Genomic DNA, 27852 nt, shown 5'->3' with positions numbered 1-27852 from the left:
TAGAAGACATCCAGATTTAACTAAATCCATTTTTTTCTACGTCTTAACACAGAGAATGACATCTAACAAATTTCCTGTAATTCTGATTTTGACATTTGTGAATCCATGTTGTTCCAGCAAGGCTTGATATTCAGAGCCACTTCTCTCCTTTCCCTCTGTCTGCACAAGCATGTTCAAAGACTGCAGCAGAGCTGTGCTCCTATTCTTCTTTTCATCATCCAACACCATTTCAGCCACCAAAATTGCACAGCCTAATTAAAAAAAAAAACCACATACAACAGTTCTAATCTATTATCAGGCAGGAAAATTTCTGCTACCATATGTAGGGATGCAAACTGCAAGACACGGGTGACTTCCTTTATCATTTATTGATTTGCTCTACTATTAAATGAATTATCCACTCCTCTCACAAACCCCAGGAAATTCCCTTTCACGGTATGGAGTGATCACACACAAGTCAAAGTTGTGTGTCCATTTTCAGGGGAAAAGGGGATGACTTCTGTAGATTGGGCATGAGGGTTATGGAAAACTGGGACAGTAATCAAGTTGCTTCTCTTTGGGATATACTGCTGCTTCACATTCATATTGAAATGATGCCAAGCAGACAAAGCAGTGGATGGCGAACATTATAGAAACAGAGAAGTCAATGTTTCTGTACAATATATTGTGTATATTATTTCTGTAGGAACTGAGTTCTTTGTGGTGGGACTGACCTAAGGATGATAACAGAACTTAAATGCTCCTGTTTACACAGAGTCTTTTCCTCCATCTTCAGACCTGTGAGGGGAAAGGGAAGCCAAGAGAGGGCTACTGACAAAACAAGCATTGCTTTACTTATTTGTCTTTTGGCCTTGCATCTTATGTGGTGGTTTCTTTTGGCACAGTGGGGGTAGGAGGCCACCAACTAAGAGCAAAATAACAGCAGTTTACAGTGATTTTATTACTAAGTGATGCATAACATTCATATCTTTCAGATCTTTAAGACAATCTCCTCAGAGCCATTCCTACTCATACACCTCAGATATTTAACAACTGACTAGAAGGTTTAAAACCTAACCCCCTCCTTCATGTCTTGAAAATCTTCCTCAGTTATGCGTATTGCTTAGGAAATATTTTCAGTGTTAGACCATTAAATCCACCCCTTCTACCAGTCAGCAAAAGTTATTGGCTTTCTCCACAGCAACTGAAAAACTCATTTTGGATATTAATGAGAGAAGATGAGCTTATAGTTCCTCAGGTGACTGGGCTACACCAAATGATTATAGAACATCTGAGGCTAAAACAGACCTCAAGAGACCTCCAGTCCAATCTCCCATTCCCAGCAGGGCAGCTCTACAGTCAGCTCAGCTTGTTCAGGGCTTTGTTCTCACGTGCTGAAGCCTCCAAGGACAGAAATTCCACAGCCTCTCTGGGCCACCTGCTCCAATGCTTAATTATCCTGAGAGTGCAAAGCCGTGGTGCATTACCACAGACACCATGCCCAAGGGACTAATGCTTAATGTGTATGGAGTGTTGTGCTTTAATCATAAAGTACACTGAGGTTGTGTGGTAACCAAGAACATTCTATTCAAATTTTACAGTCAGATACATAGTACTTAGGGGCACAGTTTTAAAGTCTGACAGTTATAGGCAGGCTAACTTTAGGATTGAAACTTTCTGACTCAAATAGCTTACAGCAGCTTAGAGAACAGCATTATGACTAAGTATGAGATGAGAAACATCTGACTGCTGGAATGAACCTCAGTATAGAACCCTGTTAAGCTACTGGCAAGCTTCAAGTCAACATGGAAAAGAAACACTTTAAATTTATTCAGTTGTTGAATATTTGGCCTTATCTTTAAATGTCTGTACAGATGAGATCAGTCAAATTTCCATTTAAAAAAACCCTCCTGCTAAGAATTAAAAACCTCAGTGTGGTAGAAGTCTGATATTTCCCTGATTTTGGACAGCTGAAATGCTAAGTAGTAGGCATGTTTCTTCTGATGATTTGAATCACTGTAGCACGTTTCCTTTACTCAGCGCTCAAAGAGCAAAGTAACTCTTGATTTAGTAACATCCAGGCAGATGCAACTCTTGACCTTGCTCATCAGCTCTCTCTTTTGCTGAGGTTGGTGGGTCAGTATTGCCACAGCCTCTTTCAGATTGGTTTATTTGGATTACTGCTGTACAAGTGTGACAGGCAAGAAACTCACAACTGATAAAGAAGAAAGCCAGTTTGAAAGTACAGTTTTAATTTCGAGGCTTCCACTACAAAGTATATGTTAAATAGAAAACATAAATATCAATGAAGTATCAGGAAAAAAATAAACATTAGGAGAGATGACGATAGTGACGAATTACTTGAAGAGATAAGATGCAGCACATACTTCTCCAATTAATGACTGAAGCATGAAGAAACTTATTTTTAATTTTCATAAGAGGTTTTATACATAAATCCTAAAACTCATCTCAAGTAATGAGACAGAAAACATATACAGCCATTCAATCATATTCAGAAAACCCCAAAAGTGATAGTAAGCAATAGGAACAGCACTGAACTGCAACTTGTATGCGTACAGACTGTGGCTGGAGGTCAGAGGCCACTGAAGTTCCTTTGTGATGTTATAGCTGCTGTAGGAACACATTTGAGTTTTGTCCTGTTTTCACTTTTGCTTGCAGACAGAATGCTTAAAAGGGTGTCCCTTAAGATGTTTTTGAGTAGAGTCCCACAGAACAGTGATAAAAAGGGGTCTAACATCCCCAATTTCAGACAGATAGCACCATATTAATTTTTTTCATTTCTGATAAAAATGAGCAGTAACCACTGAATACGCCGCAGAAGGAGAATTCTATTTTAAGATCCAAAAAACTAAGGTATTAATGTGGCTCAATACAAGCTTGAAGTTTTAACTTGACATGCTATACAGATATGTCAAGTCTAAGCTTAATACAGTCCAAAAACTTGCCAAAAGAACTGGACATTAAGGTATTTCATACACAGGAGTTTTGGCCTGCCCCAGATACCTTTTAAAATGCACAGAACTCACTCCTGCAAAAGCTGCAGTACAACTTTTTGTAATAACTCTGCTTCAGATAAAGGGTCAAAATAATCCTAAACTAGTAACAGGTGTTGGTTGATGATGTGTATATTGCACAAGTGGGTGAAAATCCCACTTTGCTTCTGGGCATACTACAGGGACAGACTCTTTTTGAAGCATAGAACAGCATCTAATAAGTTTCCTGTGATCTTAATTTGTACATCTGTGAACCTGTACTTCTCCAGTAGCTGTTTATATTCTGAGCCACTTCTCTGCTTGCCTTCAGTCATACTGAGGGACTGTAGCACAGCTCTAGAAGGGTGTGTCTTCTGTTCATCAAGCACAGTTTCTGCCACTAGCAAGGCACTTCCTGCATTTCCAAAACAACCAAAAGTGGTTCAGTGTAAGTATTTTTAGCTTCAAGTTTTTAGTGTTTTGTTCAGAGACAGTTCTAGAGGTCCCTCAGGCTAATCTTTTAATGGAAATCAGTGAAAGAACTTTACTTTCAGTAATCTCTTCCTGGAGGCAACTGTGTTACTGTTAAAAAGAAGGGAGAGTTTAGAGCACTGTCTCCACTTCAATAAAGTTCAATAAAGCCTGACTCTTGAACTGAGCCTTGCTTTCATTTGAACCAAACAACTCCCTTAAGTATCTGTCATACACAAATCTTTCCATAAAAAGATTAATACAGTTACCCCCAATTTACTTTAATTTATAATCAAGATTATACTTTATGGCCTAGATCTTATTTTGAATGTTCTCCTCTGAAATGAACTTCAGGGCTACAGCTGGATTAAGGAATCAGATGATCTTTGCAGTCAGGCTTTTCTGCTTTCTGTCTTCTCCTTTGATCTTTAATACTACCTGAATATGAGTCAGCAGTGTGCTCTGGCAGTCCAAAGGGCCAACTGTGTCCTGAGATGTATCAAGCACAGTACTGCCAATCACTACACAGGTGATTTACTCAGTCTACTCTGCGCTGGTGCAGCCTCACCTCAAATACTGTGTGCAGTTTTGGCTGCCTCAATGTAGGAAGGACAAACTATTAGAGGGAATCCACGGGAGAGTGACCAAGAGGGTGAAAGGCCTCAAGGGCAAAATTTATGAGGTGCAGCTGGTTCAGCCTGGAGAAGGAATGGCTGAAGGGTGACCTCATCACTATCTAAAACTTCCTCAAGGTGGGCAGTGGAGGGGGAGGTGCCAATCTCCTCTATCTGGTGACCATCGACAGGACAGGAGGAAATGGAATGAAGCTGCATCAAGGTAAGTTCAGTTTGGACATTAGGAAGAGGTTCTTCACCCAGAACATGTCTGGGCACTGGACCAGGCTCCCCAGGAAGCGGTCATGACACTAAACCTGACAGAGTTCAAGGAACGTTTGGACGATGCTCTTAGTCATATGATCTAGTTTTAGTTAGTCCTGCAAGAAGCAGGGAATTAGACTGGATAATCCTTATGGGTCCCTTCCAACTTTAACTGGAACTACTGAATTGAACTATTCTATGATTCAAATGTAGGAGAAAGTCAAAGAGGCTACATACTTCTCATGGTATGTGTGCATTAAGTAGTACTGAACTCCAGCCAGCTGACCATATTCTGGGCACTACTGAGACAACAAAACGACAGCAAAACCACTGCTTCTTGATTAAACTAAAGGAACTTTAGTTAGACCATTTTTGTGTCTAGAAATAAGCCCATGCTTAGTTATTTGATGATATAGGGCTTAGTAAGAAAGACTGGGCCTGTCAGAGATTAGGGAGATGATACAGTTGTATGTGAAGCCTGCATCTATAGTAAAAGCTTATTTATATATAGTTTTACTTGCAGTTTTGTTTCCTTCTTTTTCTTGGTACGTATTACCATAATGCAAGCCTAGACATTAAAGCAAAGGCTACTATGACTGAACAGAGAAATATGGTTTTTTAATATGAACTTATGATTACTCATTAAAGGTACATTAACATTCACTTTTAATTCTACAAGATGAAAAAAAACCCAAAACTTACCTGGTGTACAAAGAGCTGATATCTTGCTTAACAGCACATGTATCTTTTCATCAGGCAAGTCATGAAGAACACGTGAAAGGATGTAAAGATCTGCTTCTGGAAGATTATCCTTGAAGAAGTCACCTGTTGGAAAGCAAAGTTATTACATTCCTACAGAAACCACAGAATATATTCCTACAAAATGAAATTAAAATATTGCAGAGGAACTAGGAGCTTCAGCAGAGGTAAAGAAAGTAACAAGAACAAACAGGTACATGTATGCTCTGATTTGCAGATAAGGAAAGCCTAGTTAAAGAGATCAGATCACAGGTAAGAATTCTGTAACATAAGAATGGAGAGCAAGCCTAAAGCAAGGAAGGAGACAAAGTTCTTTGCAGCCACCATGTTGATCTTGCCTAGAAATGAAATGCCTGAGGACATGCAACTTCTGCTCCCAGAGCTAATCAAAAAATGACTAATTCATACTTATTTATCCACATTCTCCAATAACAGCAGGTTTGTTTTTATCCTCGCAGACTTGAAAAATACAATGTCCCCTCTTAGGGTGGGTGAGTCTGCAGTGTCTTGTACTAAGATCCATTTTTGGGGTTGGAGCAGCAGCAAAAGAGCCTGTTCTGTGCTTCAGGATAACAGAAATGATTCAAAAGATCATGCGCTACATTTACCTGATACAAATGTCACTGGAGCTGTGTGTTGTCCTGAAGGCTGAAAGTAAGAGGTGTTTGCAATGACTTCTGGAAGGTCATATACTGTGACCTTGAGATTTGGGTATATTTGTACTAATTCATGAGCCAGAGCTCCAGTGCAACCTGTAAAAAGTTTAAATAAGTCAAATCAAGTATTTTCTCCCAGCATTTTCAGGCATTTTTAAGGACAAGGCTGTATATAAAATAGAGACATCAAATCAGAACTAGAGGTAGACAGTCAGCTCCACAATTAAACATGGGCAATAGGACTTCCTGGTGGTTAGAACAATGTTTTAAAGCTTGGGGAATGCAGGCATGACTCCTTACTGATACAGAATTGCTAATATGACCTTTGATACCAGTACCTCAGAGTTTTTTCGGGGAGCAAAAAGGTGTAAATGAAATGGCAAGGGCTTCTAATTTGTTGACAAAGAGCACTACAACTGTTTAGAATTTACAAAGCACCAGTATATGAAGTTTGACAAACACTCTCCAGTGTACCAAAGGATAAAGATCATGAAGTGTTGGAGTATCTGCAAAAGTGGCAAAGGTTGCACCAGTATTGTTTTAATTCCTCTGACATGCTGTCCCTCTCCCCAGGCGCTAAATAAAGTGTTCTTCCTTCAGTGGATCTTTCCCTATGTAATAACACTCCCTCTGTGCAGCTCCAAGCACAGAGCAAAAAAGGGTGTTAACAAGAAGAGTTTCTTCAGGTGTACCATTGGTCTTCAACATTTTGGTGGACATCTGAGATATTATTAAAATAATAAACAAAAGAAACCAAAAAGAATCAAAACCTTTTGTTCTAGCAGTGATGTGTTTCAAGTTTGACACCCCAATAAGAGTGGTTCACTACTTTCATTACTTTTGAAGATCTTGGACGTGTCAAAGGAGAGCAACAACACAGCTTAAATGGCACTCCCAGCCCAATGCTCTATCACTTGAGCCACAAACTATCTTATTTTCTGTGTTGAGCTGTGTCAGTATGTAAGTGATTGAGACAAGCATTCACTTATTTCAAACTACTCAAATACCATTTAGGTAACTCTGCTTTCAATTAGCTGCACTCAGTTCCTTCATTCTGACATTACAACACCAGGAAAATAACAGTGGTTAATATTACTACAGTTCTAGTGAAAAAATGATACATATGTTTTAAGTAATAAAATGTGGAACTGAAATCAAGCTTTTCCTTTTAATTTGTACACAAGTTCAATTACAAGCAATACCTCCTAAATCACAAGCAGATTTAAACCGTGAAAGATCAAATGCTGTAGCCACGTCTCTTGCTGTCAGGTGAGCAATGCTGTGCATGGCAGCCATAAAACGTTGCTTTCCCTCCTGGCTGTGATAATAGTCCTAAAAAGGAAAAAAACCTGAAATTGATTTTCATTATTTATCTAAAACTATGTACAACCAAGACAGTAGGTGCACACTATGAACATTAGAATTCTAAAAATAAAAGATCAGTTAAAAGTGCCATTGAATAATTGCTAATGAAAGTCCTTTGTTGTTTTACTGTAGTGAAAAGCAGACTTTTGCATCCCCTCAAGAATTCTGATCACAGACATCTTTTGCAGCGTGTCTCACAAGACAAACTTGTCTGGTTTGAACCGGGTCTTGGTGAACTCCCAAAGGCTGTTAAATTCAACACTTTTACCCATGGGAGCGGGGGCATCATAGCAGGAAAAAGAGGTAATCTGAAAAGTGCCTTTTGTAGAAGTACTGTGTCTTTCACATATATTTACTAACACATTTGTTCCACAGTAAGATGTCTGCAGACTTTAAACTGTTTGAAAGGGCAGATTCAGGAGACTGAAAGACAACCTCAAGTATTCCTTCTTCTTGACATACTCACAAATTGCTTTCATTTAATTCTGACATTTATTCTCCCATGATGGGAAAATAACCAGATAATTGGACTATAATGTAAATCTGAAACATTAAAGCTCATACAATTTTTTGTTGGCTTTTTGTGTGTTTGTTTTGTTGTGTTTTTTGTTTGTTTTTTTTTTTTTTTAATTAGGTAAGAAGCAAGCATTCAGTATCAAAATCTCATTACATGATACATTTGCATGAATCCCTTTATGTCTCACTTTCACACAGATTTCACCAGTTATGGCTGGTTTTGTGGCTACAGTGGAATAGAAGAATCTCTAGGCTGTGGTGTGCACAGAGCCATAGGCAGCTCATGTATTTCTGCTCAGACATACTATCCTGTACATATAGAGAGCCCAGGTCCAGACTGGTCACAGGCACCACTCAAGTGAAGGCAAGTTGGTAATCCAGGTGTGTAACAAAGGATGAGATCCAGTTCACATTCATTAAATCACTGAATTAGTATATAAATTTAGGCATCTACTGCAGCACCTCTTCTAACGCAAAGTATATTAACTCCCTTTAAAGAACCCTTTGAATGATTCCTAAAGGAGTTTCTGTTCACCAGTAATCTAAATACTAACATTAGGTTAACAAGACCTTCCTAAGTCTCCAAAAGCTCTTATTTCCTTCCATCAACTGTACATGAGGGATGTAGACATCTCCTTTAGGAGGCTGGTTTCATCACCATCTAGAAGTTAAATACAAATTAAGAACCTCAGGATGTAGTCTGAAGTACACAATTTAAGCCAGCACTGCTGTCAGAGATGAACTCCTGCCTCTGACACCTGCTTCACCAGATGGGTAACTGACAAGTTAGGTTAATTATAACCCTAAGTGATTCTCCAGTCTGAACGCATGCACCTGGGCTAGTATTGGAAAAGGAATGCCAGAGAGATGGAAACAGTTGGTGAAAAGGATTACAATTTTATCTGCAACATACAGCAGCTTGAAGCATATACAAAACTACAAACCATCATAACAGAGATTAGATCTCTTCTCCACTACATTGACAGAAAACAGCTTTGACTACACAGTCAGAACAGCCCAAATGGGATGCACATCAGTATCAAGTGACTGGCACCCAATATGAAAGGAGTGCATGTATGATAAGGTACTAATTGGTTTTATAAAAAGGACACAAATGTAAATTAAACAGGCTTAGAGGTTGTTCTGTGAGTGTGACTGTGGGATGGGCAACACTTCAGACAGAATTTTTATCAGTGCTTGAATTTCCCCAATATGTTCTATAACTGCTCTACCACTTCATAGCCTAAAGCTGAAGGGAACAGAAGCCTGGGACTCATGAGTTGCACTGTGTTTCTACCAGTTCTGAGACTGACAAACTTCCTGAGACAGCACAGTCTCCATTTGCCTCTAGATCAGCTCTGGGCTCCTCACAGCTGGCTTTGATACTAATGAGAGTTTTTATTACCTTAAATAAATCCTCTGCTTTCTTTCCGAAGGCTCGATGGTTCTGCCTGCTGCCTTCTTTGACAGCAGACTCCAAGTTTGTAAAGAGAGGCCAAAGGTGATCATTAGAGTGAATAATGTAGCCATGAAGCGAGTATTCACCATCTGAGGTCAGGAAAGTATTTGCTGAGTCTGTATTACTGTAACCTTATGGGAAGAAAACAATTGTAACCAGCTTTGTTTCAGTACTTTACAACTGTCATTTAAAATCTGAAAGCATGTTTTCCTGCATAGCTGTTAAATAGCTAGCAAATCCTGATCTTATGATCTATTAATAGAAATTTTGCATAAAAAGTAAAGAATTCCCAAACTCTTGTCATTCTGAAAGGAGCAAGTACTTAATTCCTAAAAAGAATTTAGATGCTGAAAAATATAGATACACACTAACTTATTTTTATTTTAAATCTGAGTACCTCAGATACCTAATATTCAAAGGAGAGTGTTAGAAGTTCCTCATCCTTGATTGCATTTTTGTTTAGATTATGGCTTCTTCTTCCCTAAATTCAAGCTTTCTCCAGTTTTGCCTTTGTCTGACCTCTAACCAAATTAAAAAGATTCCTTTATTTCCTTTTCTTGGCACTCAACCATTTCAAGTCTTACTATGTAAATGATATATATGGAAACTTAGAAATACATAGTGTGGACTGAAAAAGTTATTCCTAATACTGACTCTCTCACCTACATAGACTTTCAAGGACTGTTACAGTTAGGGGAACTAAAATTTAGATTGTTGTTCATGAAAGGACACATTCCAGAGCTCTCATTAAAATCCCGATTCTCTGCTGAATTCTGACTGCACTGCTGCGGCAGGGAACGGAATTTGACCATTACTTTAGATAGAAATATAAAAGTCTTTTCCACCAAAGTGCTTCTAAGGTTATCAAGTCCAACCTTTAACCCAGCACTGTCAAATCCACCACTAAACTATGTCCCCAAGTGCCACATCTACGTGCCTTTTAAATACTTCATGGGGTGGTGACTCAACCACTTCCCTGGGCAGCCTGTTCCAATGCTTGACAACTCTTTCAGAGTATAAATTTTTCCTAGTATTCAACCTAAATCTCCTCCAGCACAATTTAAGGCCATTTCCTCTTACCCTGTTGCTTGTTACTTGTGAAAAATGACCAACTCTGACCTTGCTACAGTCTTCTTTCAGGTGGTTGTAGAGAGTGATGGGGCCTTCTCTAAGCCTCCTTTTCTCCAGGCTAAACAATCCCAGCTCCCTTCTCATAAGACTTGTACTCCAGACCCCTCACCAGCTCTGTTACCTTTCTCTAGACACACTCCAGCACCTCAGTGTCCTTCTTGTCATGATGGGCTCAAAAGTGAACCCAAGATTTGCAGTGCGGCCTCACTAGTGCTGATTCAAGGGGATGATCCTTGCCCTGGTCCTGCTGGCCACACTATTTCTGATACAATCCAGGACACCATTGGCCTTCTTGGCCACCTGGGCACACTGCTGGCTCATATCTATCTGCTGTTAACCAGCACCCCCATGTCCTTTTCCACTGGGCAGCTTTAAAGCCCCTCTTCCCCCAGCCCATAGTACTGCAGGGAGTTGTTGTGACCCAAATGCAGATGACACACCTGAGCTATTACACTGCTCCCTGGGACTGTCCATGTAACCTTTTCTTAGATACTTGCTCAGTACTATGTCCAGAGAGCAAACACGATCTAAGGTTTCCACAAAGGACACCTGAATGTGTTTGCTGCATAAAGCCTGCCCCAACATGGACCAATTCCAGCTACTGATAATGAAAGCAAAGGAGCAACATCCATTCCCCCTTCCCCCAAATCCAAGTTACCCACAATATCAAGTTAGACTTGTAACCTTCAAAGCATCTCTTCTGATCCTATAGTCTTTCAGTTATATGGAGTTGCAGGGAGGATTAATCAGTCACCTTGTGGTGTCTTCCCCAGTAATCCAAGAGCAGCACATGCATCAAGGAGTCTTTCTGTTCCACACACAGAGGTTCCAATCTCATTTGCAATATCCATAGCCTTCGCTGGACCTTTATGTTTCAGATGATCAAATATCTTCAGCTTAGAGGCTACAAGCAGAGCCTACATGTAGGTAAAAAAATTGTTACAGTGTGTTGAGTTTAAAAGACTGCAACCAAGAAACAAAAGAATCTGCCTACAATTATTCTACGCAACTACTGTTCTTAAAGTGCAACACAGCTTAACAAACTCCTAAAAATTGCTTCTTTCCCTCTCAGGGGGTTTCAGTATCTTAGCTGATAACAGATTTTTTAGCAAAAGTGTTTAGGAGAGAAGGGAACTCAAAATATTCTGGAATGCAACCTAAAGATTCTGCACTAAGATCACTTCTTTATTCATATATCTAGCATACCTTCATCTATAAGACTGTTCCATAAGGTCAAACATTCTTAAGCATATGAACCAATACCAAAAGATCAAATTAAATTTGATTTACCCAAAACATATAGAATTGAAACTCTCTACAAAACAGTGCAACAGATTCAGTTGCTATAATATGGGTCCTTGTTTTATTAAAATTAAGGGGAAAAAAAAACCAACCTTCACAGCGCAGCTGCACTACATCACAACTTAATAGGATACATACATATGAATGGGGATGAGAGAACAGATAGTGCCTGATGGTGAAGAAAAGCCCATGGGCAATAGTGGTCTAAGCTGAAAACCTTAGCTGAACTTGTAAAGATATGCTAACTAAACCAGAGAGGAAAGTTAATAAGATGTAATAATATATACCTCTTTGTTTGAAATTTGCAATTTTGCAGTTTCAGGATTCTAAAGTAGTTAAAACACCTAAAACCAAGAAATTTATATAGTGCTCAAGAGTGAAGGCACACAGCAACTATAGAATGCATTTCTTTGCAACTGCAAGCAACTATAATGTTCTTAAAAATTAATGGTAATCAAGGAAATGGATTGACCTTCTGCTTAATAAAAATTAAATAGAGGAAAAGATTAACTTCCCTCTATTACCCCTCAAATTCATTATATCTTTAGTTCCAAGTTTGCATTTCATTGTCACTTTAGCACTTTTTTTTCCACCTTCTCCTAAAGCACAAGTGACTTGATGGAGACCAGTGATCTATTAGAATGATCATTGTTCATTTCTTCTTCCCCTTCTTCACTATTGTCATCACTACACTGAGAGTAGAAAACCTGGGGTACTTAAAATGTCCAGCAATACAGTTCTTATCATGCTTGCCTGCTACATAGAGCATGTGACTTTGTTCATGAGCTCTTATGAGTATGCGACCATCAGATACAGTATGGATATTATCAGTTAAACACATCTGGAACATGAAATAGGTTGTTAAAAAACAATATCCTTAAGAGGCAATAAAAAAATTAAGATCTTCCACAGAATTCTAATGCTAAGCATTAAAGGTCAGAAAGAAAATATAATATATACAATTCTTGTCACAGTTTAAGTCAGGTAAGTTAGCCATATTAAATGCTTTCTTTGCAGAGTATATAAATTCCAGCTTGGTTGTGCTCTTCTGATCAGTTAAAAAAAAAAACAACAAACAAAACCCCACAAAACTTCCCTCTCAGCTCGACAGAGAAAATTATCAAATGGGTAACTGAAAATTCATAGAACAGACAGAACAGATAAAAGCAAATAAAAAACCCCCACCCAACTATCTTTCAGCTATCTTAGACTCTCTAGAACTTCAGTGGTCCTTTTTTTCTAATTATCAATACATTCTTACCCCAGCTCAAGTATTTCATATTACCTGGTACGTATTGAAGCCCAATGAAACAATCGTATCAGACAGCAATGCAATGAATAGTCTTATTTTTTTCCTTACCTTTGAAGCCCTAAAACCATCCATCAGCTCTAGAATTTTAGATGGAACTTTTGGTGCTCCTTGTGACACTCCATTCTGATTTTCCAAAGGTACTGTAAAACCAGTTCTGACACCAGAACTGTTTTCAGAAGTGTAAACACCTCCTGAGGAATGCATCCCACTGTTGTCCAACTTACTGGCACCTTTGTGCTCTGTGAAATTTGAAGATTCACTTTCTCCATCACTTAGGTTCTCAAAAGTGTCCACAGAAGGGATAGAGTCATACTTTTTATGTTGTACATTTTGCTTAGAGGGTGGATAGTACAATTCTGCTAGCTTTTTGCAGAAGTGATTCAGAGGAAATCCCACCACATTCAAGAAGTCTCCATGGACATACTCAACCAACATTCCACCAAGGGCCTGGATACCATATCCACCCGCCTTGTCCCTGGGGAGGAGAAAGCAAAACCAACACATATCTAATTAGGGTTAAGAGCAAAGGTAACACAGAACAGAAAAAATCCACCAGTACGGCAGAAGCTGGAATAAAGATTATATAATATATAATGATATTATATATAATAGTGTACTCATGTTAGAGGCAGATTAAATCTACTAACTAGGATCAACACTTCAATTTATAAATCACAAGATAAATATAACAATCAGTATTTCTGCTAAGGGTGAGTAGCCAAAGGTCTTTATGCTTCAGACAGCCCAACTGCCACAGTCACCTAAGCAGGAGGTTACACCAGCTGATTGTATTGCCACAGGTTACCCAGCATTCCCCAAGACCTGGCTACCAAAAAGATAACAGCAAGAGTCACTGAGACCAACACTGCCACTGGGTCACTCAGATGCATGCTGACCCTCACCCTATTCCACGAGGCTGAAAAGGAAGCCTTTAGGAATATGTCAGGTCCCAAAGGAGCTCACAATGAAGACAGCATCCTAGAACTAAAATGACTGTAGAATGCATCTTGCAGTTCTCAAATCACAGCAATACCTAAAATGAGGATTGGGAAGACAGGACTTTGTTGTGAAGGAGCAACCTATTCAAACAAATTCCACTACATTCCATTCAGCCCTATCCAACTCCTGCACATCCATCCAAGATATGAGTAGAATTGTGGTTCACAACACTATGCTCTTAGATGTCATGGTAATGCTGGTAATTTGGCACAGGAATGTACGTGCACAGAAAGTAACCCTGGAAATCTAATTTGTCTTTAGGTGTAATTATGCAAATTCCACAGTGTGGATTGGAAATACATACAGGCAGATAAGCTGCAATAGACCCAACAATTTTACTATTTGCGTAGAAGGAAGAAGGCAGTTAAAAGTATGTTTCCTACATAACAGCAGAATCTGAAAGCCTACGTCAGTAAGCTTTAAACCAAAGGTCAGTCACTCTTGGATCCATTAACTTAAGGTAGCATGGAATTACACAAACTGCTTGTGAAAGGAGGTTACTACAAAAAGAATAATTGCAAATTTTTCCTTAGATTTGATCAGAAACAGCTCTTTACATTTTTAGAACTTATTTCCAGATTTCCTTTCTAATAGTTTCCTAAAAGAAACAAGAATTGGTATCCCAGCAAATGCAATTTTTGAATTGCTATAAGTTGGGGAACAGGGATTTTCCTTTTATCTGGCATTTTAAGCACCACTGCATAGCTTTGTCATTTTTTAAATTATTCTTTTATAATATTCTTAAGACTTACACCAACTAAATTAGGAATATTATAATGACTAAAATGTCTTTTCATTTTTAAATGAAGTCACAGACCAGTAGGGTGAAGTCATTTTTGTATATGCTCATAGGGAGGCAAAAAACACTGTGACCATCAAAAGCAGTAGTATCATATCCCAGCAAGACCATTAACCCAACTGGCCACATATTATTTATTTTTCTACAGAACTTTATATTCTGGCATTGGATCCTGAGTAGGACATTTACATTCTACATTTTATTACTTCACAGTTAAGCCTGAAACTGTAGAGTTCCACCCTCTGTAATCACCTCTTTCCCAGAGTGCAGTCCTTTTGTTTCACTGCCATAAATAGAAGAGCTACCAAAAAACACACTGGATCCTCACACTGCAAGTTGTGAGGGGAGAAAGTTGTTCACAAGGGAAAGATTACAAAATAAAAAGCTGGGTCAAAGAGGCTGGCAGAAACTAAGTCTACTCATTACACAAGCCTAAACCAGTTAGGATTACTATGGTCCAGCCTTCTTTCTACAGTGAGCAGGAAAAGAAATAGACCCAAGAGGACATTAAATTTAGCAGTTCCTTCACAGAGTCAGAACGAATGCTTCTCATCCTCTTGATTTTATAAACTAAGATCAATTGTATTCTGCCTCAGAGAGTAATTAAATATATTCTCTGAACCTTTGGTCCTTGAGCAACCCTTGCTGTCACACACCCTGTTCAGCAGAATTAACAGAACGACCCAGTGCTGCTCACAAGCCATTTTGTTGCAGCAAAGCACTGCTAAAGTACATTTTCTTCCAGAGGAAATAGTTAGAATATTCCAAAATAATTTTCAACCTGACATTCGTCCTAAAAATCCATGGTCATTTCTGTTTCAAACTACTACTTTATGATGCACTGCATGCTAAAGATCACCTTTCAAAAATCCCAGGAATTTCTGTTACAAGCTGTAACAAATGTCAAAACATTCTTCTCTGCATAATCCAATTTAGCATCAGTCTATTCAATAAGCTGAGACCCTTGCATGCTCAGAAAGTATGCCTCATTTACAAATAAGCACTGAAATAAATCCAAAGTCTACACTGGTTTCTCTTTCCCCAGTAAAACATGACTGTATTGTTTTATAGCACAAATGAGTTTAAAAACCACTAGTTTAAATCCTTCCACAGTCAGAATTCAAATTACAGAGACTAAAGGTCATCTCAGATCACCTGATATGCAGTCCATAATGCTAACTCTGCCTTCACTAGGCTTCAGCTAAGACTAAGGAATTTGCCTTTTCTTTAAGTCACAAACACATTCCCTTGTTGTCTCCAAACAAGTACTTTTCTCTTTTTTTTTTTTTTCAACAATCTAGTCAACTTCATCTTCGTAGTAGTAGTTAGGCATTCTGTTCTCATCCTGTTTCTTCTGTGGAATCACTGTTGTCTAGTATATTGTCTTTGTATATGCTGTCTACATATATAAGTAACTAGTATATTACAAGAGTAGCAGCAACACAAGCTAAAGGACAGTTATGGCTTAGGAACATACATAAGTTGTATTATCTCAGGTATTGAAGATCCCTGAATGCCTCTGCTAACAGAGAATTAATATATATTGCATGAGTGCTTGCTCTAATCCAGAGTATTTCCAGTCTTCACTTTTCAAATATATTAAGGCTCTAAGAAGGTATCTCATTTTCCCTGGAGAAGTGACAGCTCTAGAGAAGAACAAGAGAATACTCACTTTGCATCACCCATGCTATCATTTATCGTACACATAAAGCAATTTTTCACAGGACCAAACACTTTATGCTGGTGGCTAAATAACATACCCTAAGACCTATTCTCAAATGTCATGTGATAGCATCAGAGTCTTACTTACATTGGCTCCCCACTATGAATGTACTCCCATAGGAGCTCCTCAGACAGCTCAGAAAATTTTACTTTAGTCTCTTCATAGAAATCAGTGATTTCCATCTCTAGTTTATTGTCTACAGAAAAGAAAAGAAACAGGAATTGTAATTTAGAGAGCATAACATCTAAGTTTTATTTGGTAATCATTTGACAATTTTGCTTGAGGAAAAAATTAAAGATACTACACAGATGTATGACATGACTAATAACATTCTTGAGGGACAGTGGACTCATAACTTCCCCAAAACAGTAAAAGCTTGCATTTCCAAGCTCTGCAGTCCTGTCTTGGGGCTAACAGATTGCTCTCCCTATGTGGAATGTGTTCTTTAATAATACTTATACAGAGCTACTTATGGACCGCTGGCACACACATCTGGCACTGGGTACAAAGAAGGCCACAACTAGCCTTCCAACTTTATGACTGCTGTCAAAGAACTCTTAACAACACATCATAGTTCAATATGTAGCTGTCATAAAAGTGGGAACGTGCAGCTGCACCTGCACTGCAGACTCAGGCATCCAGCAATCCCATCAGTAACCACCACTGACATTTTACTATCATCTCTCAGGAAATGACAAGATTATTTCAGACCTCTCTATCTAGAAGTGGTTGAGGGAAGGTGCAATAAAGTACTGAACACGTAGGTATGGACCCTGCTGCACCTGGTACACTGAATCTGGTATCGTTCCAGGTGAAGGCTTTTCCAAAACACGTTCAAAAGGAAACAACCTTGCACAAATGAGTGTGCACATTACAGGTTATTAGTTCTCTCTGCTCTTTTCTACAAACACCAAAGTCAGGATCTCCTATTACCACTGTCTTGATAGGAGTGGAAATTCTTGAGGAGGAGTATGGAAGATCCACAGAACAGAACAAGAGGAAAATACTAACCAACTTCTAATGGTGTTAGTATGGAAAAAAACCCCAAACATTTAATAAACCAGATGAAATAAGAAAATTGTTGTACGTGAAGACAGATTACTACATCTTTCAGTATTGATAAAAAACCCCATTTAGCTTAGGATAGAAATTTCATCTGTAATATATACGTGGTACTTAACAAAAGCATTTTAATTATAAACTAAAACTAAAAATGTATTCTAGAAAATCCTTCCACTGATTGCATCACTTGGGAAATATGCAGATTTACAGTATTTTTATTCATCTGAATATGATGAATAAAATTTGCAAGTTTTAAATGAGATGTGCCGTTATAGCATCAGTACTACAATTGTGTGCACTTTAACTTTCTTCCTACAGTAAACAATTAAAGGTAATATTATTGTTGCTGGATTGCTCCCAGGAACCCCTTGATAATATATTTTATTTCTTTTGCAGCAGCTCTCTTTCTACTGTACTAGCATATTAGTAAGGGTACTGGGTTACTGATTTTATTTCTATTTTACAAGAGTTAAAAGCAATGAATCCAGAAAATACTAAAAACTGTAAATACTTTATCTAAGTAAGAGTGAAATGTCAGAAAAATGATCCCTGCAAAAGCTCTACAAAAGGAATATTGGCATAATTATTAGACAATGTTCCCCAAACGCTCCTCAAATTATATTAATGGTACAGTTCACATAAAAATCACTTGCTTACTCTATAAATTATCTGATAAAGGACACTGATGTATTGCTCCCTACAGTTCCTTACCCATCTGAGCCATTAAGCCATTCCTCTACTCACGCCCTAAAAATGGCTCTGAAGTTGCCCTTATTTACTGAAAATTGAAGTAACTACAGATAACAGCAACCACTTGTATTCATCAGCCAGTGGAAACAGAACACAGGAATCAAGTTAATATGGATCAGTTTCTGCTCAGTCTCACACTTGGTAGTGCCTTACTTGAATTTCATTTAGAATAATCCCACAATTTACACCGGTCTTTCAAGTAGTCTCACAGCTTTCAGAGACAGTATTTCTAAAGTCTATAGTATTTTGTAATCCTCCTTCCTGCGTGAAAACTCAATACAGAAAGAAGATTGGCTTTTGTGGGGAGGTTTTATTTATATTTTGATAAGGTAATTCTTGAACAGAAAACCAATTCAGACTGTAAATGAAACATTTTCATCCTTTTTTTTTTCACTTGTACAAGTCATTATGAGAATAACTTCTAACGCAAATACCAAGTTTTAACAAAATGATACACATACCTTTACTGCAGCAATGTATAATAGCCACTCCTGTGAAGACACTGTGCTCTTTCCCATTCAACCTGTCAGGGAAAAGATGTGCATTAAGCAACAGTGTTATGAAATGTTCTACGTGATTACATTGCTACAGCCTGAGAAACAGACCATTATATTAATATACCACTCAGGTGGGGGTTGGTCTCTTCTCCCAGGCAGCTATCAGTAAGACAAGAGGGCAAGTTCTTAAGCTCTGCCAGGGGAGGTTTAGGTTAGATATTAGAAAGAAATTCATTACAGAGAGGGTAATCAGGCATTGGAATGGGCTGCCCAGGGAAGTGGTGGATTCTCCGTCCCTGGAGGTTTTTAAGATGAGACTGGATGTGGCACTTTGTGCCATGGTCTAGTAACCATGGTGGTAGTGGATCAAGGGTTGGACTTGATGATCTCAGAGGTCCCTTCCAACCCAGCTGATTCTATGATAATGGGTCTGATATGCACCCTGAACAAATATATTTTATTTTAGTCATTTCAATATAGGTGAAAAGACATGGGCAAAACAAAACCAACGAACAAAAAAAAAACCACCATCAAAAGCTTCAGTTATTTCAAGCCTCCAAAATATCACTTCTAGTGTACTGGAAAAGTAGTCCATGGTATCAGTTTATTCACTGTACATCAGGAAAGTGACTATTTCAAATGCATTAGAAAAGACCAGTCGGCACAAATACTGCTTTACAGCCATCTTCACTGAAAGCTGGCAGTAAATAGCTAGATGATGCAAGTTAGACTAAGCAAGTGATAGGGAACTAGAGCATATGTTCTCATTTCATCCAGACTGGCCCTCAGAAATCCCACGGCAAGCCAGAGAGCAGAGAATCCAAATTCCATTTCCCCTCACTCCCTCTCGTAGCAGCTCTGGAGTGCCACCCTGTGGCTGATTAGTTTTGAGGACTTCATTAATCTACTGCCTCAGCAATAGAAGTATAATAAATAGCAAGTGAACATGAATCTTTGAAGAGACTATTCAAAGAATAGCCTCAGTGATTAGCCAGAATATTTTTGGATGTGATCAGAAGCATCTCACACTCTTTGTGTCCCCCAAAGATTCCACACTGAATTGTAAGATGAAACAGTGTGTGCAAATTTTCATCTGACACCTTGGATATATGCAAAGATGTATCATCTTGTCTGCATTTTTTCCTGGAGTTCTAAAAAGCTAAACATTACATGCATTTTATATCAATTGACCTAAACTTACAACAAACAAAACAAAACCCCAAACATTTGCATATGTTAGAAGTAGATTAGGCTCTGGGGAAAAAAAAATTTAATTAGCTGGACATGGCATAATTTCAAGCAAGAACAGTTGTGAAAAATCTCTTGCCAGACAAGACTCCTTTTTGAATCTCCTACTAATGACACAGGTTGCTAGCCCTTCTTTGTTTCAAAAAATTACTTTTAAATTTGAACATGCCACAAAGGATCAAACATTCAACAATGAAAAAAATTAAAAAATCTATATACACTTACAGAAAAAAACTCAAAAAACCATCAAGCCACTTGTATTCACTTTTTAGACGTCTGAGTTATAATGTAAACTGATGAAACAAGCAGTGCACCTTTTCTTCCTCTACTCCCCAATAAAACAGAAGCATGATCTGAGGATTCCTCACATCTCATCCTTCAGAAAGGTGACTAGAGTTAGTTAGTGTATCTTTAAAAAAAAAAGAAAGTGCTATAATACAACATTAAGCTTGTAGTAGGAAAAAAGCACAAACCTCACAAAACCCCCACCAGCCTACCAACTATGGAGAACACTAACTGAGGAGGAAAAATCTCTTTCCATCAAACTACACAATTTAAAGAAACTGTCCATGAACTCATATGATCATGTACTTTCTTGTATGTGTAATACTAATTGCAGCCATCCGGTACCTGAAGGGAGCCTACAAGAAAGATGGAGAGGGACTTTTTACTAGAGCCTGTAGTGACAGGACAAGAGGGAGTAGGTTCAAACTAAAAGAGAGTAGGTTTAGATTAGATATTAGGAGGAAGTTCTATGCTATGAGGGCAGTGAGGAACTGGAACAGGTTGCCCAGAGAAGTTGTGGCTGCCCCATCCTGGAAGTGTTCAGAGCCAGGCTGGATGGAACTCTGAGCAACCTGGTCTGGTGAAAGGTGTCCCTGCCCATGGCAGGGGGGTTGGAACTAGATGATCTTTAAGGTCCCTTCCAACCCAAGATACGCTATCATTATTCCATTAAATCTCAAGCCTCAAACCACTGCTATGATGGTTCCGTCCTCCTTCCCACAGTGATTTCTCTCCCTATCTCCCTATCCTGTACCAGCTGAAGCATACAGAGTCTTGTGATAAGTGATTCTGAAAATCAATCCAAGTGAAAACAAAACAGTTCATTATGTCTCTGATCAGCTTCCTACAGTGAATGGGCAAGAGCAAGCAGCCATAGGTAACATAAAAGCAGGTCTAACTTTTTCAGTAGAAGAACTGGTTTACTCTGCTTAAAAATCACTGAAAAATTTGTGTCCATGGAGATTCTCATATACATCAAGGAATCTGTACAGCTCCTTTGAAAACAGTTTAATATACATACTCGGAATCTTACTTAAAACTACAGACCTTGACAGCATCCTATAGGCATCTTGCTTATCAACTGGTTTCTCCAAGATCTGCTCGTCCACAGACTAAAACAGAAAGACAGAGTGAATGCGCTGCTTTTTATTACTTTTCAGAAACTGAGGTCAGAAATTATGTTTAAACCATGGTTTCAGTCAGGGCTTCAAACATGAGTCTACTGAGTAGAGCAAGAAGCACAGATATTTTGGTAGAAGAGGTAATTTAGGGTCAAGCACATAATGAGTGTCACACTCTACCCCCTCCAGTGCTGGCAGCTCTCAAACAAAAGGGCAATCCAACTTTTTCTGTCCTTAACCATGCACCATCTCTGTGGAGATGACAGGTATAAAATGATGCCTTCTACAAGGCACAACACCGAACAGTTTACACGATCTGGACTTCGACAGCCAACAGTTGCCTGAGAACAGGATTTCCATTACATATTAGAGGATTCAAGGCAATACTTATGCAGTACTAGTGTTTGCAAAACCAGCAGCAAGGCCTCTGGCTCTCAAGATTTCAAAAATTACCTTGTTGGGAAAAAAGACACATCTAGAAACACAAACTTCACAGTGAAGGCAGCTTTCAAACTTTATAAAGATACAAGTATTTCCTACATTTGTCATAAAATAATGCTAAAACACAGAAGACTTCTTACCACAATAGTGTCTGCTCCTATGACAACATCAGGTGTTCTCATATGCTTCTGCAAAGGCATAAAGAAAGAAGATAATAATAATTCGTCAGAATAGGTAGAAATCTTTTAAAATTTACAGTAAGAAAACATCAGTTTACTGATTTACAAGGAGGGCTCTACACTGATCTGAAAACAAGACAATTTCTTCTTTTGCACTGTGTAGAAAATAGCAATCACTCATATCGCCATAAAACTGAGGCTTGAACAGCCTATTCTCGCATCACAAATTTGCTCAAATAATACATTGCTAATGCACAACTGCATCCAGGAAATAACAAAGGCATTCACAAAAGTCAACCTGATCCTCAAGGTGGCAGACAATTCCTTTAAAGGAAGTGCCTTTATGGAAGCCAGTGTATGGAAGAGTATGGAAGCCAGAGAATACAGCCCTCTGGGATCACATTTCCAAGTCAAGTTTTATTGAAAAATAAAAACCATCTTCTCCAGCTACACTTCACTTATCTCTTTCAAAAGGGAACATATACAGTTCATTTTCTAGTAATGAGACGTAGCGTTATATAAAAATTCCTTTTAGCTTTTTCTTGACTTCAAACTGCATCTGTCCTTAACAGCTGAGTTTTAATTTACTTGCATGTTATCAGGTATATAGTTATTATTTAACACATCATGACAGGAAACCTATCTGTAACTGTGACCATTACATTAAAACATTTGTAGGGAGGCAATTCTTCTACAGAATTGCTGTTGATGTGCTTTAAATTGCTAAATGATGTCTAAAACTAGTATGAAGAAGTATTTCGAAATCCACTGAATGAGCATTATCCCCAGCATAGTGTTTAGCAATGAAAGCCCAAAGTAAGTCATTTAATGAGGTTGGGTTTAAAATCCACTCTCCTAATGTTGTATCATTGTCTGAAAAGTAGTTGACAGAAAACTGGGTAACGATTTACTTTAGAGATCATGCAATATTTGATTTGAAGAATGGTGACCTCTGACAACACAGTTAGTTTAAAGTGTTCAATATTCCTTTCCTGCCACCAGTATAGCATCAACAAACATACTCCTCTCTTTCAAAGCTTTATTATTAAGAAATTATTATGGTGCATTTTGTGGGATTTAATCAGCTAGACTTCAAAATAGGTTCTGGTGGACAACAGCCTTATGGCTCAAACACAGTGAAAACAGTCAACGTCATAAGTCAAATACACCACTGACAGTTTAAGCTGCATCACTGGTTGATAAAATTTAGGATACAAAACTAGGTTCTTGTCTACAGAATCTGAAGGCACATCAACTTCTCCCTTCTTAAAATGGAACTGAGTGTTTATTTGCCCAGAATAGAATTTGTCTTTTTTTCTGCTTTCTTCTGGTATTTCTATACTCACAAATTCTGAGCTATAGTTGTCACCACTGTTCAGCGAAAGCTACAGCAAAGCACTGGATTCACATCAGGGTTTTTCCATAGCCTGTCTTCACAATCAACAAATACCTGGAATTAGGTCAGCCACACACCTGACTTTTCAAAGGAACTATCTCCCAAACAAGGGTAGGTTTGCTGCTAACAGAAGATGCAGGCTACTGCAGTTTGTGGAAAGCCTGAACTGCAGGCAGGAGAATTTTGATTAGGCAAATCACCTTCGGTGGAGAAAAAGGACTCAGAGGTCACTTAAGCAGTGCATGCAAAATAAGTCACAGGAACACGCACCACTTAAAGACAAAAATCTCACTGCCAAAATAGCTAGTAACTTACTACATGCATTCTGTTTGCTACTTCAAGAGCTTTCTGTCTTGCTGTTTCCACAGCATACTCAAAAGGGGCTGCAAAAGATGACTTTTCAAGTGTCTCCTTAAACCAGGATGGAACCACCTCAAACCGCAGGCCCTGTAACAGAGGAAAGTGATGCAATCAATCCGGTCTTGTTATTAAATATTGCTCACAAGGCATATCAAGAAATTGGCAAATTTGACTTCTTGCTCTTTCCACTTTAACACACCTCCCCCGGCAAACCCATGGGGGAAGAACACAGTGCTTCTACCACAGTGTTTAGCCCACACAAATAATTTGCAAAACAAAACAAACAAAAAAGCAGTCAGAGAGAACTTCTAAACCGCTGTGCTTATTTGATCTTACTCTTATTTATTAGAAGCTAATTGCACTAGTAATTTCATCAGTCTTTTCCTAAAAGAACTAACAGTATAAAACTTATGTGCTTCATAAACAGAGTATTCTACCAGTGGATTTTTTTTTAATTGAATCTATCTACAGCACTTATGCAACAGCAGAACAAAGTCTTACAGGAGCTTTACCAGCCTTTACATGTCCTTATACATGTGATGGAGAGAAAACAACACCAGCCAGTTTCTGTATGGTTTTGTCAAAAAAAAACAAAACAAAAACCTCCATTTTTTGTTTCCAGGTTACACTTGCGAACTTACTACATCCAACAGGCACCTTCGGTTTCTAACAACTGAGTACATGCCTGAACCTCAGCACTCCTCCAAATATTCGTACTGTGAAGTTATTTTTTCCATTTAAGTTCAATTTTTCAGTTGAATTATTAAGAATAATAACACTAAGCAATCTAAATTGGATGGGTAATACCGAAATGCTATTCAAAAGCCTCCCGCGGCCTGCCTAGCGAGGCCGATATGTTCCCCCGCAGGGGCTGAACGGGGTGAACGACGAGTTACGGCCTTCCTTGCGTTCCACAGGTGCTTTACGGAAAGGACACGGCTACCTTGCTCCCCCCGGCCCGCTCCCACCGATCCCATGGAGCAGGGAGCGGGCGGGCCCCGCAGGCCCGGCCCGGCAGCTGGAGGCGGCCGCTGCCCGCACACTGCGACCCGGGCGAGGCGAGCGCTGCCCGGCCGCACTCACCACGTTGGTGAGGATCTCCTGGCGGCGCGGCGAGGCGCTTGCCAGCACCACCCGCTTACTGACCAGCTTCCCCAGCACTGGGTTCAACACCATGGCTGCCGCGGATCCTCAGCCTCCTGCTGCACGCTGAGTAGGGGCGGGGAAGCGGCGACGGTCTTATGTGGCGGCGGGGCCGCGGGGCGGAGCCGGGCCGGTGAATGAAGGGGAAAGGGGAAGCTCGGGGCCACATCTTTGGCGGCCGTGGGCGTCTGGCGGTGGGAAAAGTATCTGGGCGGCCGCCCCGCCGTGAGGGCAAGGGTGTTCCCCTGGGAGGCTGCAGCTGCGCCGGTCAGCGGCTGCGCACTACCTGGCGTGGGCTTAAACCGCAGAATCACGGAAACAACTGGGCTGGAAAATACCTTTGAGGACATCCAGTCCAACCTATGAACGAACTCTAGACCATATGTCATCTAGACCATAGCACCACATCCAGTCTTTCCTTAAATACCTCCTGGACGGTGACTCCACCAGTTCCCTGGGCTGCCCATTCCAATTTCTAATCACTCTTTCTGTGAAGGAATTCTTCCCAATGTCAAACCTAAACCTCCCCTGGCACAGCATTAAGACTATGTTCTCTTGTCCTCTCTACTGTTGCCTGGGATAAGAGGCCAACCTCCTTTCAGGTAGCTGTAGAGAGCGATAAGGTCTCCCCTGAGTACTCAAGGTGTGGGTCACCAGTGCACACCTGTACGGTGCGCACCACAGGAGCCGTGTTTTATATCCCATCTCCTCCTCTCCACTAATGCTGGCATGAAGTATTTTGCAAAGAGGTGTTATCATGCATTTCTTAGGTCAAAAAGAAACCCAACATAAGAAGGACATGGAACTGTTGGAGCAAGTCCAGAGGAAGCCATGGAGTTGATCAGGGGGCTGGAGCACCTCCCCTACAGGCTGAGAAAGTTAGGGCTGTTCAGCCTAGAGAAGGGAAGATTGTGTGGAGACCTCACAGCAGCCTTCCGTATCTGAAGGGGGCCTGCAGGGAAGCCAGTGAGGGACTTTTCACAAGGGTGTGTAGTGATAGGACAAGGAGTAATGGGTACAAACTGAAAGAGGAGATTTAGACTAGATATTAGGAAGAAGTCTTTTTACTGTGAGGGTGGTAAGATGCTGGAACAAGTTGCCCAGATAGGTTGTGGATGCCCCAACTCTGGCAGTGTTCAAGGCTAGGTTGAATAAGGCCTTGAACAACGTGGGGTAGTGGGAAGTGACCCTGCCCAAGGCATGGGGGAGTTGGGACTAGATGATCTTTAAGGTTTCTTCCAACCCTTAACATTCTATGATTCTATTATTATCATCACCTGTCATATTATTATAAAATTTTAATTGTATCCTTTTGAGTGTTTATGCCCTTTTTAGCGAGTAGAAAAAGTAGTAGAAAAAGAACATAAAAACTGAGATTTATTTCCCATAACTTGCCAATAATGTGATGGTGCGTATTTTCTCCGTTGGCTAGGATAAAAGTGAAATGTGTCCTCTAGCATTAAAAATATATCCAGTCATTAAAACAGAAGTTTGCATTGAATAATTGGATCTTATGACAACTGTATCATGGACCATGTGTCTCATTGATGGAGCCAGGCTCTTCTCGGTGATACCAAGAAATAGGACAAGAGGCAACGGTCAGAAACTGATGCTCAGGAATTTCCACCTGAATATAAGGAAAAACTTATGTTTTTCCTTATATGCAGGTGACTGCACTGGAACGGGCTGCCCAGAGAGGCTGTGGAGTCTCTCTCACCGGAAATATTCAAGAACTATCTGGACACAGTCCTGTGCAGTGTGCTCTAGGATGGCCCTGCTTGAGCAGGGAGGTTGAAGCACATGATCCCTCTTAACCTTACCCACTCTGTGATTCCATGGGTTGTGTTAGGGCTTGCCAAATCTGACAGCCCAATGGAGGTGAGGCTGCTGTGACCCCAGCTGCCCCCAGCACCAAGGCTGAGCATGTATTGCACTGCCAGCAGGCAGACATGCACACATTGTCTATGGTTGTCTTAGAGCCTGTCAGAACAAATTCACTGTTCCTTTTCAGGGCTGTGAACTGTGAAACCGCTCCTTTCTAATATGAGGTTTGAAAGATGCTACAGAAATGAAAACCAGAGTGTCTTTCATATGATACTAATATAATTTGGAATAAAAGGACAAGGATCTCATCAGGTAACAGAAACCTGTTTCCTGGCGCACATAGGGCAAAGATGTGGAGTTGTTCCTCTTGAAAAAATGTTGCAATCCTGCAAGTTTAACTTAAGAAGTGTAAATCCTAATTCTTATACACCTTCAACATGACTGCAATACTTACCCTTTCTGGAGAAAGGGAAATTGCAATTGTATGGATGTTCCTAGAATTTGGGGCACATTTCTTATCCAGAGTCATCTTTCTATACTACACCTTGCTTTGTGTGGGATATAAGCAAGCATGGTAAACTAAAATCAGACACTCCAGAGAAATAAGAGAATAATGCAAAGTTTTCCATCTCAAATCAACAGGCTCAATTTTCTTCTTTTCCTCACTTTATTCAGTCTTCCAGTATAGTTCCACTGGCGTGAAGCTGCAATGGAGCAATGAAATTGTGACTCCATCCCAACCCATGTAAATGTATAAAGAAGAGACTTGACATGAAAGAACACCTTCTGTTCCTGCCAGCGTGTTTTGACAGACAGGAACAAATGCAGATCTGTCTACAGTCACCTCTACAGCCTTTAGAGATGCAACATAACTTCCCTGTCTTAGGTGTGGCATCCCATTAACTGAAGAGTAAGACAAGAAAGATTTGTTTCCCTTGGTTGAATTCTGCTTGTATGTTGCTCCTCTGCTTTGCACAACAGACTTTCTGAAAGTAAAATAAATAAATAAACCAATAAATAAATGAAAGAGAAATATGTACACTCATGTTTTACGAACTTTTAAATTTGTTTTTCAAATATAAACAATTCATCAACAATTTTCCATGAAAGTTCAGACAATGCCCAAAAATGGAAACCAATAAAAGAGGTTTTTCATGTGAAGAAAATTAGGTATGACTCTTTGATTATTATTTTTAAGGAGTGG

The 27852-nt window shown here is 39.5% G+C and overlaps 1 protein-coding gene and 1 long non-coding RNA gene across 5 annotated transcripts; one reads left to right on the top strand and one right to left on the bottom strand.

The window, feature by feature from the left end:
• ASMTL (acetylserotonin O-methyltransferase like) lies at positions 1 to 24915 on the bottom strand. Of its 4 annotated transcripts, none has more exons than XM_027674787.1 (14): positions 24765 to 24915; positions 23637 to 23768; positions 21887 to 21934; positions 21232 to 21296; positions 18616 to 18677; positions 16430 to 16538; positions 12870 to 13296; positions 10962 to 11124; positions 9023 to 9207; positions 6939 to 7068; positions 5689 to 5832; positions 5024 to 5146; positions 3298 to 3387; positions 1 to 251 (listed from the first exon to the last, which is right to left on the bottom strand). In XM_027674787.1, the coding sequence occupies exons 1-14, from the start codon at positions 24855 to 24857 to the stop codon at positions 37 to 39; spliced, it is 1986 nt and encodes a 661-aa protein (XP_027530588.1). In that variant the 5' UTR covers positions 24858 to 24915; the 3' UTR covers positions 1 to 36. The 4 variants fall into 4 exon arrangements, with proteins under 4 accessions (XP_027530588.1, XP_027530590.1, XP_027530589.1 ...); XM_027674789.1 differs by lacking the exon at positions 24765 to 24915 and adding an exon at positions 24625 to 24747; XM_027674788.1 differs by lacking the exon at positions 3298 to 3387.
• On the top strand, positions 24777 to 27806 carry LOC113963554. Its single transcript, XR_003532856.1, has 2 exons — positions 24777 to 24894; positions 27324 to 27806. It is a non-coding gene; the product is annotated as an uncharacterized LOC113963554 (long non-coding RNA).
• Positions 27807 to 27852: the final 46 nt, after the last annotated feature.

This window comes from Neopelma chrysocephalum, unplaced genomic scaffold, assembly GCF_003984885.1.
Source record: "Neopelma chrysocephalum unplaced genomic scaffold, ASM398488v2 Primary Assembly neopelma1_25, whole genome shotgun sequence".
Lineage (NCBI taxonomy): Eukaryota > Metazoa > Chordata > Aves > Passeriformes > Pipridae > Neopelma > Neopelma chrysocephalum.
Note: the sequence above shows the minus strand (reverse complement) of the source record. Positions and strands in the feature narration are given on the sequence as shown.

Excerpts from the sequence above, each read along its gene's own strand:
- ASMTL (XM_027674787.1), bottom strand. The coding sequence starts at position 24,857 with ATGGTGTTGAACCCAGTGCTGGGGAAGCTGGTCAGTAAGCGGGTGGTG. Across the intron at positions 5,833-6,938 it reads ATCTGCTTGTGATTTAGGAG|GTTGCACTGGAGCTCTGGCT; the intron begins GTATTGCTTGTA and ends AACTTTTTACAG. Across the intron at positions 5,147-5,688 it reads TCCAGTGACATTTGTATCAG|GTGACTTCTTCAAGGATAAT; the intron begins GTAAATGTAGCG and ends GCTTTCCAACAG.